Source organism: Vicugna pacos, chromosome 18, assembly GCF_048564905.1.
Source record: "Vicugna pacos chromosome 18, VicPac4, whole genome shotgun sequence".
Lineage (NCBI taxonomy): Eukaryota > Metazoa > Chordata > Mammalia > Artiodactyla > Camelidae > Vicugna > Vicugna pacos.
In genome coordinates, this window is record NC_133004.1 from 44,032,510 (window position 1) to 44,050,871 (window position 18,362).

The window sequence follows — 18,362 nt, forward strand, 5'->3', positions numbered from 1 at the left end:
AGGGCTGGTCACACCTCAAAATCCAACTTTTTTTTTTGTGCTTCACAAAGTCCACAGAATAAAAAGGTACAAGATGGGCCGAGGATTCTGACCTGGGTTAAGCACTAAAATATACATCGGTGAAATGTCTGCTCGGTGATGAGTGATCATTTTGGATTTTCAACAAGGAGTAAGTTACTCAGGAAGGGAACTCTGTATAAAGCACTCACTGAACAGAACGCCAATGGATTCAGTGCACTTTCTTTTCACAATTTTGACACCATGAACCCGAACCCGAACCCAAACCCAAACCCCCGTTTTCAGCCCACCCAGTGGTTTAGGGAGTGATTAAGTACACTTGTAAAGTAACGTTATTTGGATTTTCAGCTGTGTTACCTACGGTGTCACATATACATTTAAAACTGGGAATCCTGGCATTCCCTGCATGCAGAAGAGGGGCTACAGAGAGATTGGTGGGAGACAAACACCACCCCAAGCGAGGCTCACGGCAACTCGGAGCCAGAGCATCACGGGGACCGTGGGCGCCAGTGCTCTGCTGGCTGCTCCCGTTTCCTTTGCTAAGCAGCGACTGGAGCGCGTCTAGTCTCTGCTCGCGGTCCCTGCTGGCCGTGGAAAAGTCAGGAGGATTCCTTTTCTTTCCTCCTCCCTCACTGGGCCTGTGAGGAGGCAGAGCTCGGTAACTCATTCCTCGGCCGCAGCCTCGGCGTGGAGCCCCGGGGGCCCTGACAGGTGAGACCAGGAAGGCAGGAGTTTGTGTGTCGTCCTGGGCGGCAGCAGGTTTGCAGGCCCCGGGGTCCCACGGTGAACCACAGCCACAGGGCAGCGCTCAGTGTCCAACACTCAGCAGGTCTCCAGCCCCCCGAGACGACGCACACGTCGGCTCAGGGCTTAGCATCCAGGAGCAGAAGGGCAGGGATGAGCAGGAGCCACGTGCAGCCTTGTGGGTGACTGTGGCTGACTTCCCCCGGCGTTGTGCTCAGGAACCAGAACTGAAAGGGAATGGGGGCGTCCCCTCCCTAAGACCAGTTTCCATTTCAGTGTTGATCGGGGGCCGCCACGGGCCGGGCGCCCGCGTGAGCTGCACTTCACAACAGCCGTGGGGTAGGGCTCGCTCCTGCGGGCCAGTCCAGAATCTGAGGCCCCGGGCCCCGGCACAGACACGGGGGCTGAATTCAGTCCTTCTTAACTTCAGCTTCAATCCACACTTGGCTCCGTCATTCAAGAAAGTACAAAAGGCTTGGTCCCGATCCACACGAATCCAGGAAGGAAGTTTCCTGGCATCGTGTCCTATCCATCCTCCCCTCCCCGGGGGCAAATCCTCTCTCCTGAAGCCTGGAAAAATATGACGTAAAAATGAATATTGGTGTACAGGCTGGGGTCCCGCAAATCAGTCCACGTCCTCCGTTCGTCCCGGCCACAGCCCTTCCCGGCTGCATTTCTAGTGCAGCCCCTTGAGTCCTACACTGGCCACTCAGCGGCCTCTCCCCCTCTCAGCCTCCTGCAGGAGCCTCAGGCCGGCGACCCTGGGGCTCAGACCTGTTTGGAGCACAGAGGACGGGGTGCTCGTGGCAACAGTAGGGGCAGAGGGAAATGGGGGGACACCAGTCCCCTCTCCCCGATGGTTAGTCTGCAAACATCCCCCAACTCCTTCAGTTTTCTCAACCAAGAATCCTTGGGCCCCTGCTCGGCGGTGCACAGGTTATACCAACCCAGACAAACGGGCACTCACGTCCAGGAAGACGGTGCCTGGCAGGCCTGCTGGGCCCGCACTGACCAAGGGGGAGAACATGCATCTGCGAGGACGACTGATCCAAAGCAGCACAAAACCACGTGCCTTTGACAAGAGAAACCGGCAAAGTGGGTCTGATTCCTCGGATCACCATGCAGAGTCAACGAGCAGGACCAGGGCCAGTCAGCAGGGAAGGCCATTCCCTCCCAGTTCTCAGGAGGCCCCGGCCGCGGGCCCCACCCCGGCCACGTACACTCTTGACACTAAAGGTGCCATTGAAGAGACAGACCTCAAGCCTTGCTCCAGAGCCAGAGAGGGGCTCCAGGTGGGGCGCAGGTGAGCCGTCCTGCCCAGGCCCCCTGTCCCCACTCAGGGCTCAGCGGATGCTCGGTATCAGACCTACCACTGGACAGCTTCGTTGGGGAGCCAGGACAGATGTGCCAGAGGTTTTGGGAAAAGCTGACTTACGTTTCCACCTTCCCCTCTAACTCACACGGCACTTCACATTGCTGCCATAACACGAATTTCTAGAGATTTCTGTCGCAGTCAGATGCAGCCTAGGCACCCCAGAGCCAACCACTGGACAGCAGCCTGAGGGGTGGGGACTGACCTCAAGGTTGGGCACTGAAAGTGGGCCATCAGTGCAGCGACCCCCACTTCCCTGTGACAAGCCACTCAGCCACTGCGACCCAGGGACGCGCACAACCTGGAACGGACAATGGAGACCCTTCCACTGTCCAACACCCGACAAGGTGAAGACGGAGGGCAGACACGTTACTGTGGCTTTTCCACTTCCATCCGTAACGATCACCGTCCCAAAGAACCCAGAACCACTTTTCACGCCGTTAATGCCACTTACAACCCCTCAGAACTTGAACCGCTACGCGTCTTGATTTGGAATGCAGAGTTTGAGGTATCTGAGGTTGTTTCAGTTCTGTAAAAATGAGAAAGGAGGCCAAGCAAACACCGGACCTTGGGACACAACCTCTCATTGCTCTGCTGCGAGGTGAAGACAGAAAGGCACAGGCCGCCCTGTGAGGGAGGCAGTCACAGCCAACTCTCTTTCGCGGTTCCTCATCCTGGGCCCAACAGACAGCGGAGCTCCTGGCAGGGGCGGGGTTCGGGGGCCCACCACGCTTTACTCTGGGCCACAGACGTTCCTCAAAAAAACCAGCCGACACACAGCTGTTTGATGGGAAGGTTAAAGTGAAGACCAGACCATTTAATGAGGCAACCGAGACCACGCTCCTTCACGCCGGGATTCCCGGGCGTTCTTTCAAGTTCACATGCCGCGGAAGGAAGGTTTTCGGTGTCAGGAAGGACCTCTCCCTCCTGACACCCACAAGGAAAAAAAGCAGGACCGGAAACACCAGTCCATCACAGAAGGAATCCCAGAAGAGTCCAATTTGGAAAGAATTTAATTAATTTAATAAGACGGGGAAATGGTCCCAGATGGGCTCCGGGGAGAGAGGCTCCCACCCCTGGCCGACGCCCGGCCCCGCCCGGGCAGAACCAGCCCCGCGCCGCGTGCCGCCGCCTGCTCGTGCCGCCTGCTCGGTCCGCTCCTCACTACGCATGGATTCAAAAAACCAAATGACTGCAGTGTGTCACGAAGTGGCTTCTAGGCCCCTGTGCTGGCTTGGCACACGGACACATGCAAAGCAAGATTTCAGGGCTTCACCAAACAGTTAATTTTGGCAAAAAGAGAAAACAAACACAAAGCTAAAATTCATAAGCAGAATTAAAAGCCACTGAAGTGAAAACAATGTATTTCTCAACAGTATGGAATGAGGCTACAGCTACAATCTTTTTTTTTTCTTTCTCTTTTCTTTTTTTCCTTTTCAAGTCTCTGCCATCCTCTCCCCCAGCTCGGGTCAAAGTTCATAGCAGCATCACTCGAAGTCCTCTGTCAAGCCAGTGTTCTCTGCCTCAGGGGTCGAAAGAGTTCACAGGTGGAGCTCAGTCCGTCCGCAGAATCATTGGAGGATGCTCACTGTCCTCCTCCAGCCGCAGGGCGCTGGCTTCATCCTCCAGACACACGCCGCCCGCCGCGCCCAGCTCGTCCGCATAGGCTGTAGAGAGACAGCAGGGAGTTCACAGCCCACCCGGGAGTCGAAAATGTCACCTCTCCTCTGAACAGCGAGCTATTTGCAGCCGCACGGAGCTCGAGATGGAGCTGGTTCCTTCCTAAGACCCACAAACGTCAGAAAGGACATTTCTGCACCGTGACAGGGCCTTCCCAGGGGACAGGCTGCAAACTGTCTTGTGAGCGGGGGCTTGAAGTGCTCAAGCTGCTCAGCAGGGTGCTCAGAACAGGGACGGGGACACTCAGAGTTTCCTGTCACCAGAAGGGCCCTTCCCCTCAGAGTCAGAAGGGCGAGCGGGTACAAGTGCGCACGTGAGCGGAAAGACAGCGCTGCCCGAGCGGGGTCAGGTGAGCCTGGGGGAAGACGCCTCGTGAGGAGTCCTGCCGTGTGGAGGGCGCGGCCCGTGGGGAGGCGAGCCTAAGCACATGCACCCGACAGGGCCAGGCTCAGGGCAGGGCCTTCCCCGAGAGGCAGCAAGCGGGGGACAGTCACGTGCCCACCAAGCCTGATGACTGTTTCTATTTGAATTTGGCCTTGAGAGGCCTCGAAAACTGGGCTTTGCCACAGTTCCCCTAGTACGGCTGCTGCCCCACCCAGAGCCAAGTGGCAGGTGGGCGACCCCAGCAGGACCATGAGAACCACTCGGGGGCCTAGTGGGCGTGCCTTCCGGGCTGGCGTCCCCGCCCTTACCGAGTGTCGTGGGAGACGAAGGCACGTGAGCACCTTTGGCCGCGGCCGTGCTGTGGGCCTGAGTCACCAGGGGGCAGTCATGGGACGTGGAGTCCAGGATCTCGTTGGTTGTCTCCCCGCTGCCATCCAACCTGGGGACGAGAAAGACCCACAGCAAGGCCGGTCAGGGGTGTGAAGACAACACGGCCGGCGGGCAGCTGGGCCAGACCTGCGGCACAGCGCAGGGGCCCTCGTCAGAGGGACCGCCACGCGCGTGCCCTACACGGTGGTGACTGGGGGTCTGTTCACTGGGACTCTGATGTGCTAGGTCTGACGAAAAAACTTACACCTAGCAAGGCAAGTTATCTCGTTTCTAAGACTGATGATCATGATACAAACTACTGTGTACTGAATAAACAGCAAGGCCCCCGGTACAGTGCAGGGGACTACACTCAACAGCCTCAGTGACCTACGACAAAAAAGAACATGGAAAAGAACATGTGTGTTTAACTAGAGCACTATGCTGTACACCAGGAACACATTACAAAAGTCAACTAAACTTCAATTAAAAGAACAACTAATGGTCATAAACAGAATTCGCTATAAAACCCCAAAATCACCCCCATGTCCATCGTGATTATGGGACTATCACAGGACCACTGTTTAATAAAAAAGCAAAAACAAAATCCACCTGCACTACCTCCCAATTAACAAGCATTAATTCCTTCTCTTCAAAGGGAGAAGCTGTACCCAGAGAGGCAGCCAGCTCTGGAGGACCGCGCGCCGCGTCGTGGGCGACCCCGTGTGGGCGTGGCGCTCCTGTCAACACTGGGCCGCATCCTTAGTGGATGCAGCCCCGGGAAGAGGGACGAGCGCTGCACCCGGCCCCTCCTCCTCCATCTCTAACCAGCAACTGAGCTGGGACGTGGGCAGGCGTGTGGGCGAGTGGGGTCTGCGCCCACACTAGATTCTGTCTGGTGAAGCAAAGCTCCCAACTGGGCACAGGCAGTGGCCCTGGGATCGTCCCTTTGCGTCCCTGGCATTTGGGGAGCGAGCGAACCTACGGCAGGTGCCATAGCAGCCTGACACACGGAGGCGGCAGGGCCGGCCGGGGCCCACTTACTTGTGCTGCTTCATCAAGGTGCACTCGCCTCCCTCCTGGGGGTCCAGGTTGTACATGTATAAGTACCCATCGGAAGCTCCCACCAGCAACCGGGGAATCTTCTGGATTCTATGGCAGACAAAAAGCTATCAAATTCTAGGACCAAAACTTTCACGAGGTTCTTACTGAACCAGCAGCCTTGCCTTTGGCCTGGCCAGGAAAACCCCAGCTCCTCCCGCCCGAAACGAGCACAAATTCAGTTCTGTGCACTTGACACATTATCTCTGTGCAAGAGGATAAATGTAATGTCCGTGGTGCTACTTGACGCCGTCACACCCAGGCCACGGGGCACCCGGTGGGAACACACACACAAGCCCACAAGAGAACAGGTGGAGACAACGTCAACTCTGATCACTAAGGGTAGACATCTTCCTAAACTCTTCAGCTGCGCTAGCTGGATATGGACGTGAAATAACGTCTCAAAGATTCATGGAATCACACGCAGGTGCTGTCACTGAATTTCTGAGACCGCCTTTCCCCGCAGGGCTGACTGTGGACCATCCCAGGGAGGTGCATTCTGAAGCTGCCTCGGGATCCTCAGAGAGCCTCGGACCATGTAAGGCAGCTGCTGCTGGAGGTCCCTGTGGGTTCTGTCTTGATGGTTTCTCATGAACCTTCTAAATGTTCTCAACAAAATCCAAAAGGAAGATCTGGGGGCTCAGGCAGGAGCCGGGTCTACAAACAGCCAGGGCACGTGGTTTCAGGGTCCCTCTGCTCCCCTGTGACTCCCGATGAAATCGAAGGTCTAAGCTTTCGGGTTATTCTGAGGCCACAGCCCCCGTCCCCGGCACCCTGGACCTGCTCCTGGCCGGATGCACGGGGTCAGGGGCGGGTTGGTGGCGCCTGCATTACTCACGTGGCCAGCGCACAGATGTTCTTGTGGCCACAGAAAGGCAGGCGGACCGTGGCGAAGGCTCTGCCCTGGTTGAACATTTCTGTCACTTGGGAGGGCAGGTAGCTGGTGGATGCCATGAGCACCTTCCCGAAGTACCCCGTCCAGGTGGTGGGCTCCTCCTGAGGTCTGGGGAGGGGGGAAACGCCACCAGATTCACAAAGCTGGACTCTTCCGTGAGAATGACCAAGTCCTGCTCATACAGAGACAGGTACGAGGCCTGAAACTCAAGGGGCAGTTCCCAGACTTCAGGGAAGAGGGGCTACAGAAAACGACGCCTCTCGGGACCCTGGAGATGCGACAGAGGGTCCTCAGAAGGTCTGCAGAGGGGCCCCCAGGTCCCAGAACCCAGAGAAGCCGTGCTCCTCTGTAGTGGCCACCTTAGATCAGAGCAAGTGGTCAGCGCCCTGCTAAGCAGCAGTTGTGAAGACAGGTGCCAAGTTCAGGACCTGTCTGCCCAATCCTCCCACGAGGAAGTCTCCAAGAACCTCCTGAGCACAATCTCAGTCGTTACTTTCCCGGAGCCGCACTTTGTTGCTGTTCACCTTGTGTACATTTGTAAATCGTTCTGAACGCTCCTGTGACACACGGTACAAACAAACACCACCGACCCCAGCAAGACGCTTGCGCCAAGGTTCAGAGGAGAGAATCCCCCGCTTCACGGCGCACACCCACTGCACAGACACACCGTGAAACGACTGCTGTGAAAAGGAAAGCGGCCTCTGGCAGGAGGGGACGAGCCTCCCCGCCCACGGGCAGTCCCGAGAAAGGCTCTGTGCGGGGGGGGGGGGGGGGCGTTGAGAGGGGACCAAAGACACGCGTCTCCCCACTCTGTGCCTCCTGCTCCCCGCATGCTCCCCACGAGAGCACCGCCTGGCCCACCACGAAGCCCAAACTTGGGGACGCTCCCTCTGCAGCCAGGGCCGGGTCTTCATGGGCAGAAACATCCCCAGGCGGGAGTGCGCCTGCGCTGGTGTTTCCACCGTCAGGGAGACGGGCTTTGTGCTACACTGAGCAAACACATCTCTGCAACTCACTTTTCTTTCACAGTCTCGAGTTTGAAGATGTGCACAGTCTCAGTGTTGCTGGACGCGGACAGGAACATGCCATCCATGCTGAAGGCCAGCGAGCAGATGCTCACACACCTGGGGATGGGCGGGAGGGGCTGAGTCAGGCTGTGCCCTGGACACTCGGCGAGGGCCCACCGGCCACCCTCCTGCAGGGGCTTGTTTTCAGGAAGGAGGGCGTCTGAAAGGTGATACCCTGTCCAGCTCACTCTTTAACCTAACCTCACAAGGCCAATTTTCTTTGCAATTCCAAGTAACACCCGACTTGGAGTTCCTCCTCCATGCCCTTTGGCTACCTGGCCACTGCAGGAAGTCAAGGGCGAGTTGCAGACAAAGAAAACCCAGTTTGCTTTTATAAAAGTGTCCCTTTACTTACCATGACCAGACTCTAAGTAAAACCCCACCTGGCCACCCATCTGGGCTGAAAATGCTGGTGAACTGGGGTCCCCAATGTCTGGGGTGCCACTGCTGGCCACAGAGAATATGGACCTGAAACCCAGACAGAAGCTCCAGAATTGATTTTGGGGATTTATATACTTTACCTCTTCACTCCTCTCCGGAACTCAAAGAGTTTTTGTCCCTCTGGAATGGAAAACACCCTAATCACGGTCCCCTGTGACAGCGAAAGAAGGAAAGACAGGAATTTGAGCCGAGTGACATCTGACTTGTTCTTCTTCCATGCTGAGAACTGAGTGGACAGTGTGGCTTGGACCCGACATACACACCACCTTCAGACCCTTGACACACACTTGCCAGAGCATCCCCCATTCCTCGTCTACTTAATGTTACACCAACCCACTGTAACTCACTACTTATTCTAAACACTATTAGTCTCAAAGTCAAAGCTGAAATATAATAGTTCTGTATTTCCTAAGTTGTCTGAAGTTTTTTTCAAGAACTAACCATACACCCTTAAGCACTGCTCCACGTCAGGGAGCACCACCTAGCTCGACCCTCCTGGAGCTCGGAGGCCCTTCTGACATCCTTTCCTCCCACTTTAAGTTGAGCTCCCAATGACAGCTGATTAACAACTGAGCAGCCAGCAATGTTACTTAATTGCCTAAAAAGTAATAAACCCAAACTTACAAAATGGAAAACCTATATAAGGTCAGTTCTACAACTGAGACACAAGAAAACGTGACTGAATGGTGAGTTACGGCATATACCCTGCACAGGAATGAAACAGTCTGAAGAAGTCGGTTTCCCCACCACGCCTCTATTTCCCACCTCCCCCCAAATCCATGGGGCAAGTGTGGATGGGGAGACAGGACCAGAATGTCTGGGAGAGTTAACAGGAGAGAACAGCCATGAATGTGAAAGTGAATACTTTCAACAACTGAATAGTAAAAGAAAGCTAAGAGCTAGACAGAATACAAACTTGTGGTTGCCAGGGGAGGCGGGGGACAGACTGGGAGTTCGAAATTTGTAGATACTGACTGGTATATATAGAACAGATAAACAAGATTATACTGGATAGCACAGGGAAGTACATACAAGATCCTGTGGTGGCTCACGGTGAAAAGGAATGCGACAATGAATATATGTATGTTCATGTGTAGCTGGAAAATTGTGCTCTACACTGGAAATGGACACAACATTGTAAACTGACTATAACTCAATAAAATAAAATTAAAAAAAAAAAAAGAAAACCAGGAGCTACGGTAATAAAGTGGCACAAAGAGAAGCAGACTGACCAAATGGAAAGGTAGTGCTCTAAGCCTGCGGGGTAGGAAGAATTATTCAATATTTAACCTCATACCCTACAAATTTTAGAAGGTTCAAACCGTTAAATATAAGAACCATTAGGATTATGTCGTGTTTACAAATAGGAGAGGAAAAAACCCCTCATCTACAGACAGCGCAAACGCAGAGCAGCAGGAACTGTTCACAGAAGCCACGGTAAAGTCACACAGCGGGAAATGTGCAGCCATTAGGAATCAGGCTGGGATAAAACAGGCCCCTTTTTGAAAATATTACAAAAGACAGTGGTTCTCTCTGGCTTAGAAGGACATCAACCAAGTCTGTGATTCTTGAGAATTAAGGGGATAAAATAATTAGTGCATTCATATCCAAAAATTACCATGGCAAAGGTTTTGCCATTTGCAGCCTCAACTTTTAGGTTTAGAGATACTTTCGATGGCACCTGCTGTGCAATATAACTAACTAAGTAAGGGCTGCGGTCACAGCGTGACTGCTGCTCCCAGGAGGTGAGGCTAAGCCGCACAGCTCAGCGAGGCTGCGCACCCGGCTCGCGGCGGGGCTGAGAGCGCCGAGCCGCTCTAATGCCAGGAACTCAAAGTATTCTGTTTAAAAGCCAATCAAGAGTTTGCTTTTTATAGTCTGGGAAAAAAGCTGTTCTATTTTTACTGGCCATAAACTCCATAAAGCACTTTACAGCATTTTAAGATCTAATAAAAACCACAAAGATACAACTTCGATTAATCAAGGGATAACAGAGTCTCAGGGCCACTGTGACCCTCCCAGGGGAGAAGAGAAGGACGAGGTGGCACTGTCACCATCCAGCACAGCGTCTGATGTAAAATCAAACTTGGAGTCTAGTTCTTTGCCGCTGCCCAGATGGGTGACCCTGGGATGATGACTTAACCTCTCTAAGCCCTCAATATAAAGTAGGAGGTTTCCCGTGCAAGGGGGTCAGAGGTGAGTATCAAGGGGCTAGTGAGTGGTACATAAACAGGTATTACAGAAGCTGGGGGTCAGTGGTGAGAAGACGACCCCATGGGAAAGGTAAAGACGTGAGATGACTTTCTTGTACCCCACTGGGGGGCTGGTTCAAGGGCAGAGGCAACTTAGGAGGGGAAGCCACTTTGGATTTTCGGTGAGAAAGCATCGAAGTACCATGAGGCAGCGGGTCCCTGAAGGGCAGGCACCATGCTCAGCGGGAGGGACAGGCCAGGAGAAGAAGCGGGAGCCCCAAGAGATGCCGGGCAGGGGTGGGGCCGTCTGGAGGAGAGCAGAGCCGCAAGGAAGGAGAGGGGAAAGGAGGCAGCACCCACCCGTGTCCCGGGGCTGAGGAGGGCCAAATGGAAAGGACTGTCAAAGCCACTCCGTCCTACGTGCAGGGAGCTTTAACGGGCCATGTCTTCTTAACCCAAAACTTCTCACCGGAACTCAAGCCAATATTTAGAGATGCATGTGAAAAATTTACACATAAGACCTAAATCCACATATTGAACATATGCTCTATGTTCAAATTATTATTACTAGTACGTATCAATATATCCTAAATACTGGAAACAATATAAATATCTCCAAAAGATGGTTAAATAGACGCCAGCTGAATACTGCACAGTTATTTCGAGGGCTTAACTCCAGCACGCAGGGCTGTGAGCGGCCCCTCCTGCCTCTCCCCGGACACACGCTCCGGGCTGCACATCTGACAGCCCGCGAGTGGGCTGATACAAAACTGCCCTGGTGACTTGCCTGTGTGGACAGAGGGGAGAGAGTCTGCTGAAACCTCTGACCTGGCCTCCTCCCGGCCCCAGCAGACTCACCTTCTCGGAAGCAGTGGCGAGCTTGGTTCCACTGGCATCAAAGGCCAGCGCGGCTAACGGGCTGTCGTGGGCCGGGATCATGTTGGCAGCTCTCTGGAAGGTAAACCAACAAGGTGACCGCTGGCCGTGAGGCTGAAAACGCCCACCAGCTGCTGCTAAGACGCCAGAGCGGTTAATAGAACACTAAATCCATCCGACTTCCTCGGGGAGGGGGTCCAAGAAGATGCTGCCCCAAACCATAAAAAAAGTGAAGTGATCTGTCTCCGCTCCTTCCAGCACCCCGGTGGTCAGGTGCTCGGGGCTGGGGGACACGGGAGCACAGCCAGAGGCAGGAGGACCCAGACCTGCTTGCCCACGGACAGCGTGGCCGCTAGCGCTGCGCGGCTGGGCCGGGGAGCGAAGCTGCCGGAGGCCCCAGGGTGCTGGTTTTAGGAAACGGGAGGTTTTCTCAGCGAGCTCCCCAGGGGCGGAAGAAACCTCACCAGGTTGATGGTGTCGAAGACCTGCACCTCCCCGATGGTGGCGCTGCCGGGGTACGCCAGGTAGCAGTGCTCGTTGCTGATGGACAGGGCGCACAGGCCTGCGGGCAACGCACGGAGGGCACACGTGGGTCAGTGCCAAGGCCTCACTCCACGCGTGCCGCACAGCTCAGCGTTGACCTCACCGAGAACGCAGGAATCACGCCGAGCCCCGGTGCAGCGTGGTCACTGCCCACCCCCTAAACCGCCACCTCAGGCGATGGCAGGGTCACAACAACACACGGAGGGCCTTGGGTCGGGAATGATCAGCAACCTCAGAACGGGAGGCTGAGCAAACCGACCTGTGTGGCTACAAGGCCAGCGTCAGGGGACGGCAGCCTGGTTTAAGATCAATACTTCTAAATCTCTGTCTGCGGAACCTTAAAAAAGAAGGCCTCTCCCCTACGCTATCTTTAAAAGCAGAGTCATGGAGGAGACTGCTGCGTCCTGGGGGCTTACCCGCAGGGTTCGGGGGCGTCTCCCGGATGGTGTGCAGCACCTTCATGTCCCGGATGTTGTGTATGTACAGGGACTCCTCCAGGCACACTATCAGCCTCTGGGGAAGAGACGAAGCACACAGGGCTGGCCGTGAAGGAGGAGCCAGCGCCACACACACGCCCCAGCGCCACATACACGCCCCAGACACAGCACTCTGCGCCCCTTCAGAGCCCAGTGCACACTGGACCCTCGTGGCACAGGTACCGGGCAGGTCCCTCACCTACAGTCTAGTGGCACCCAGAGCCGGCCCGGCTGCCCCCACAACTATTTCTGCCACTCGTACTAGGACATCTAATGATGCAATTTAATTCAACATAACAGAAACGAGTCAGCTCTGGCTAAGAAAAATTGGGCTTGTTTTTGTCTTGCTCTCAGCCCTCCCTGCATGAAAACCAGGTTGAGGGCTCTGGACAGACCCAGTGAAGGCGCACTGCTCTCAAAAACTGATGCTGAATGCGGCTCGGCAGGGCGACAGTAAAACCTGGGGATTTTTTTAACATATAAAAATTTATTCTGCACTCAGATTACTCGGCAGGTGTCTAAGTTCTAGCTCCATGTTAGAGAAGATGGACGTGCAGCTGACGAGCCACAGGAATGGTTCCCTGAGAGGGAGAACTGGCCCGCCGTGGCTTGTAATTTGCCATCCTAGCCCACCCCGTTCCCACCACGCCAGTGGGCTCCGCTGTGACAGCTCCACCAGACCCGACCTCTCAGACCCCTGGCTGTCACTCCTCGGACCCACGGCAGTGGCATCAAGAGCCTTCCCTGCACGCACAGAACCCTAGGCTGAGGGCAGAAAAGGCTGAAGGCCCTTAAGGGCAGTGCTGTAGTTGTGAATAAGGAAAAGCCACGAGACCGTCTCGTGAAATAAACTCAAGGACCGGCCACCAAGTTCACACGCCCGGCCACACATTTTTGTGAGTTTTGAGAAAGATACAAAAAAGTAATAAATCCTTCATCTTAAATTAAAAGTTAAATTAGCAGTTGAAAAAAAGGGAAAAGATGCTCACAGATTTTTTAAAAAAGTAACCTTTATAAAAATGAAAGGTAAATAAATGATGATTCCACTCTACGGCTGAGCATTCAGACAGAGCAGCAGGGAGGCCGCGTCTGGAGGGACGGGGAAAGTGCTGGGCAGAGGCGAGGGCAGCGTCAGGACGGAGTGGTCTGAGCAACACTCCTGAGACCAGGAAACAGCGCCAGGTCAGGGTGGGGTGAGGTGAGCAGGCGCCAGCCGGAGGCCGAGGGCCCAGAAACGCCAGCTCAGGACCATCTGAGTCTTCTGGAGAGGCGCTGGAGGAAGGAGCATGGCGGGGACAGCCACAGAGAGCCACCCCGAGACACCCGCGGTGGGCCGGCGCCCGGCTGTGCCCAGGTTGGAGCACCGCTCACCTGCCGGTTCAGCCTCACGGCCAGGATGGTGTTGGAGTAGCTGTAGTTGCAGATCTCGGTGCCCTTCTTAAAGTGGCAGACTTTGAGCTTCCTGGGAGCTTTGAGGCTCACGATGGCCACTAAGCTGCTGGAGAACAACCTTTCCACGATGCACACGTCTTCAGTGTCAGCTGAAGGGGACAAACAGATACACGTATGTACCCGCGTCAACAGCATGACATGCTCGCGGGCATGGACCGGGTCACGTCCGCCAAGCAGAGCACGCGAGGGCCGTGGGGGCGCCGGGGACAGGCTGGGTCAGGCTCATGGCTGACGGCCCAGACAGGCCGCTCTCAGGTTGCCCTGCTTTCTGCAAGGAGGGCTGCCCCCCAACCTCTGTCATAGGGAGGCCTCCCCACTCCACGCCCACATCACCTTGTCACTGCCCCTGCGGCTACCTGTGATCACCTTCCTCCTCTGCTCACCAGGGGCTCCATAAACACTCCGGATGTGAGCCCCGCCAGGACAGAGGCCTTGTTTCCGGGTCCCAGCTGGACCCCTGGCACTTAAAACAGCAGCTGACACATGCCAGGCCCCCCAGAGTCCTGGAAGGACTCAGTCCTGGGAGGCCTGCTTTCCTCGCCCGTCAGTGGGGCTCACGACTAGTCCACACCCTCTCGGGAGGGGCTACAGTCAGCATTCTACCCCGTTAGCTCCCTGCCCCCCGCTTCTGGTGGGGGGCACCCCAGTCAGAAGGCTAGGTTCTAAACCACATGTGTGCACATCCTGCACGGAACAGAACAGATCCAGGAGACCCTCTGCTGGCAGGACTTCACCTGCCACCTTCGCTGACCGCCTGCACACACCCCACCCTCCCTCCTCCCCGTTTTGTTTTACTGATAATTAACCTGGGGCAAGTTCAGATCGAGGGGCAGAGAATTCCGGAATGGAGGAAACCAGAGCCGAGAATCTAGACTGCCCCAACACGCGGCCTGTCACCAAAGCTGCAGAGGGCTCAGCTGTGCCAGGCGCCAAGCACATCCCCACTCACGAACCCAACAACGACCTGAGCACGGCTCGGAGGACAGAGACACCCAGGAGGGCCAGCCCAGGGGTCCTGAGAGGTCTGACCGTCCGGAGCCTCGGGAACATTTCCACTGTGGACAAGAATCCCCCTCTGTGACAACTCACACGAAAGACAAAGGACAGAGCTACTCGAAAAGACTCCTTCCAGCAAGCCCCGACACTGAACTTCATGGTGTAACTTACAAACCAGCAGCATCTCGGCGGAGGGCCGGTTCCTCCTGGGGTCTGACACTCAGCTGACAGGCACGGCGCAGAGTGACCACGAGCACAGGAGGACGGGGCCGGCCTGCTCGCCCCGGCTGATGTTCTTAGAGCACTTGACCCACAGCCAAACTCATAAGAGACTGGCATCACCCAGGGTGAGACTATTTGCAGCAAAAGCTGCTTCCCTCAGGACCGACCCTTGCATTCTCTGATCAGCCCCTGCCCCTCGGGAAGCTGACAGGGAGACCCAAGTACACCCAGGGAGCGCCAGCTTGGTGAGCAGTGGATGCGGTGGCCTGGGTGGAGCCGGGAGGACCATCTGCGAGGCTGCAGTCCCCGGGTGGCCATGAGTGTTCCTGTGGGGTGGCTGATGCTCGGGCCCTGGGCTGAGGGGCCTTTCTCCATCGCTGTCCAGCATCTCGCTCTTCTGGCTCTCGGTTTAGTGACCCCACCTTTTCTTTAGGATTAGTAGCTGTCTGGAGCTGCATGGACCTGACCAACCGCATCCTCTACATTCCCCAGGAATGTGGACCACAGCTCGGCAGTGTGCTCCCCTCAGGCCAGCTTCCAAAGATAGTGTCTGCCTGCCCACACGGCCCCCCACCAGGGCTCACACCACCTGGCACACTGAGTCTGGTCACGGACGTGATCTGGAGACCTGGACAAACTCTGACGGAACGGTGGAGGCAGAATGAAATGTGAATGGGGGTGAGAGACAAGTGGGGGAGGACTCGGGGAACCAGCAGCAGCAGCTGTGTCGTGAAGAGATGGGGCAGGGGCTGGAGGATGCGTGTGCTCCACGTGGACGGTCATGTGTGTGGCGAACGGTTGGGGGAGCCTCTATCTGAAATAAATGAGCTACGAGATGTACTGACGGAGAGACGACAAGGGAACAAGGAGTGAACTACTGAAAACCTAGGAGGGCTGGGCTTTAACAGGACAGGGATCCCCCTTTCCAGTCTGAATGGAGGGAGATGGAGGCCGGGGCCGATGCAGGCGGGTGAGTCATCTGAGGGAGGAAACAGAAGGGAATTCCAGGCTGAAAGCGTCAGTTTCTCTCTGAAGCCCGCAGAGTCGGTGCTGCTTTGAGGGGCACAGAGGTGGAGGTTTACTGAGTGAGGACAGGATGAGTAGTCATCTCAGGGAGCAAGTGAACAGCTACAGGAAAACGCAGGACCATCAGCAGGCACTGGTCAGTCCCCACCGGAGGTCGTGGTGATAAACTAAAATGCAACCCAGTCAGGAAAATCGTATCGCTGCAACAGCTGCAGAAAAAACAGAGCAAAATCCAAAGCCTGTTCCTGGGGAAAACGCAGAAACCTCAGGATGGGAAGAAACGTCTTCAATTGACAAAGGACATTTATGAAAAATCTCACTGCTGGTACTACACTCAATGGTGGCAATACTGAATCCATCCTTCCGAGACTGGAAACCAGGCAGGGCTGCCACGCTCCTCTCTTTGCACGGGACGGCTTACACACGGCAACAGGCAAGAAGGAGATGAAAAAGGCACAAGGACAAGAAAGGAAGATGTCACTCTCCACTGCTAGCTTGCAGAATCTACCAAGCAACTACTGAATTTAACGAATGAATTTAGCAAAGTCACAGGACACAAAGCTAGAAGACAGAAATCAACTGCATTTTTATACGCCAGCAGCAAACAACAGGGAAGCGAAGTAAAGAAATTCCACTTACAACACTCTCAAAAACCAAAATATTAGGAAAACACTTAACAAAAGATCGAAGCCCTCCATAAACCCCACAGAATATTACTTAGAGAAGCTGAAGACGATCCGTGTAAATGGGGAGACACACCACGCTCACGCGCGGAATACCCACACTGTGCAGACACCAGTTCTCCAGCAGAAGTCCAGGTCCCGCACAATCCCAGTCACAACCCCGGCAGACGGTTCTGAAGACAAACTGATTTTAAAGCCAGAAAGGCAAAGGGGCCAGGGTACCCGAGCTACCTTGAGAAAGAACCAGGTCGAAGGGCTACGTCACGTGGCCGCAAGCCTTCACACAGAAAGCCACGGTAGGTCCGACGTGTGTTTCTGACACAAAGGCTGACACGCGGCCCACAGGAGAGCAACGCCACCGCAGACCTGCACCTGGGGGCTAACCGCGCTCCTTTATCCCAGGACTCAAAGGACTGTGCTTCGGCACCAGGGCAAGCCAATGGGGGAGAAAATTTTTTCCCACAAATGGTGGAACAGGAATTCATAAGGAAAAAAAATTAACCTGTCTCAAACCTCACACCACGCCCCAGAATTTATTTGAAAGGGATTACTGAATGAAACATAAAAGCTGAAACTATAAAGCTTTCAAAGAAAACACAGGAAAATACTTTCACGATTGGACAGTAGGCAAAGGTTTTCTAGGACACAAAAGGCCAAAACCATCAATGAAAAAGAACAGATAAACCAGACTTCGTCAAAATTCAAAATGTTCGCTCAAAAGACAAGACATGCCCCAGACAGGGAAAAAATACTTACGAAACATATCTGACAAAGGACTGGCATCTACGCTATCCAACGAGCGCCAACAGCTCAATAATAAAGAGACAGAAACAACCACACTTAAAAAGGGACAAAAGACCTAACAGACATTTCACAACAGACATTAAAAGGTCAACAAGGACACGGAAGGGACCAACACCACTGGCCATCAGGGGACTTCAGACCGAAACCACGACGAGCTATCGTCACACACACATCAGAACGGCTGCAACGGAAAGGACCGATAACACGGACCTGCTAGCACCGCGAGCACGAAGCGGACGGCCAAGCAGAGCCTGGGGTGTCTCACAAAACCAAACACAGCTCCACGCCTGTCTACCCAAGATAAAGGAACACATGTGTCCACAGAAGGATCTGTACGGGAGTGTTTACAGCAGCTTCATTCACAACAGCTAGAAAACTGGAAAAAGCCCAGATTTCCATCCACAGGAGAACGAATAAACAGACAGTCATACGCTCAGATACCGGGCAACTGAGACACAAGAGTGTGGGCAAATCTCAGAAGCATCACTCGGCACGAAAAGCCCCCTGACTAACAGCACACGCTGCATGTGCAGGCAGAGACCAGGCAAAACCAGGCCACAGCAGAAGAGCCCAGAGCACAGCTTGCCTCCGAGGGGTGGGAGGGAGCTGGGAGTGAGGAGGGTCGGGGAGCACGCGGGAACTTCCTGGAGTGGTGGTGAGCCTTGCTAGGAGTCCAGGTCACACACGCGCAAGCACCTGTCAAAGCACAGAAGGTTTACGCGAGACCAGTGCTTTCCATGGGCAGTAGATACTGCCTCAAAAGGGAAAAATGAACACACTGAACTCTGGTCACTGACAGTCACCCTGGAGTACGTCAGGGGCTGTGTGAGGATGTCTGCAATGTACGTAGAAATGCAGACACGAGAGAGGACGGGTGTGTGGCTGGGAAAGCAGAGCGCTCACGACAGACTCTCGGTGGTGGGCACGTGGCTCAGCTGTAAAATACTTCCGCCTTCTCTGTGTTTGAAAACTTCCACTAATAAAAGGGTGGAGATGAGTCATTCATTTGTTTAAACCCAAGCGT

General features: G+C 54.7%; 1 protein-coding gene across 2 annotated transcripts in view; it reads right to left on the reverse strand.

Moving 5' to 3' along the window:
• Nucleotides 1-3,481: 3,481 nt before the first annotated feature.
• Nucleotides 3,482-18,362, reverse strand: part of WIPI2 (WD repeat domain, phosphoinositide interacting 2) — a 28,863-nt gene continuing 13,982 nt past the window's right edge. For both annotated transcript variants that reach the window (XM_031676762.2, XM_072943387.1), the window contains 10 exons: nucleotides 13,527-13,696; nucleotides 12,096-12,192; nucleotides 11,601-11,698; nucleotides 11,119-11,211; nucleotides 8,149-8,219; nucleotides 7,577-7,684; nucleotides 6,504-6,668; nucleotides 5,609-5,716; nucleotides 4,507-4,637; nucleotides 3,482-3,801 (listed from right to left, as the gene is read on the reverse strand). In XM_031676762.2, coding sequence (XP_031532622.2) covers nucleotides 3,689-3,801; nucleotides 4,507-4,637; nucleotides 5,609-5,716; nucleotides 6,504-6,668; nucleotides 7,577-7,684; nucleotides 8,149-8,219; nucleotides 11,119-11,211; nucleotides 11,601-11,698; nucleotides 12,096-12,192; nucleotides 13,527-13,696 — 1,154 coding nt within the window. In that variant the 3' untranslated portion in view covers nucleotides 3,482-3,688. The remainder of the gene's footprint in view (nucleotides 3,802-4,506; nucleotides 4,638-5,608; nucleotides 5,717-6,503; nucleotides 6,669-7,576; nucleotides 7,685-8,148; nucleotides 8,220-11,118; nucleotides 11,212-11,600; nucleotides 11,699-12,095; nucleotides 12,193-13,526; nucleotides 13,697-18,362) is intronic.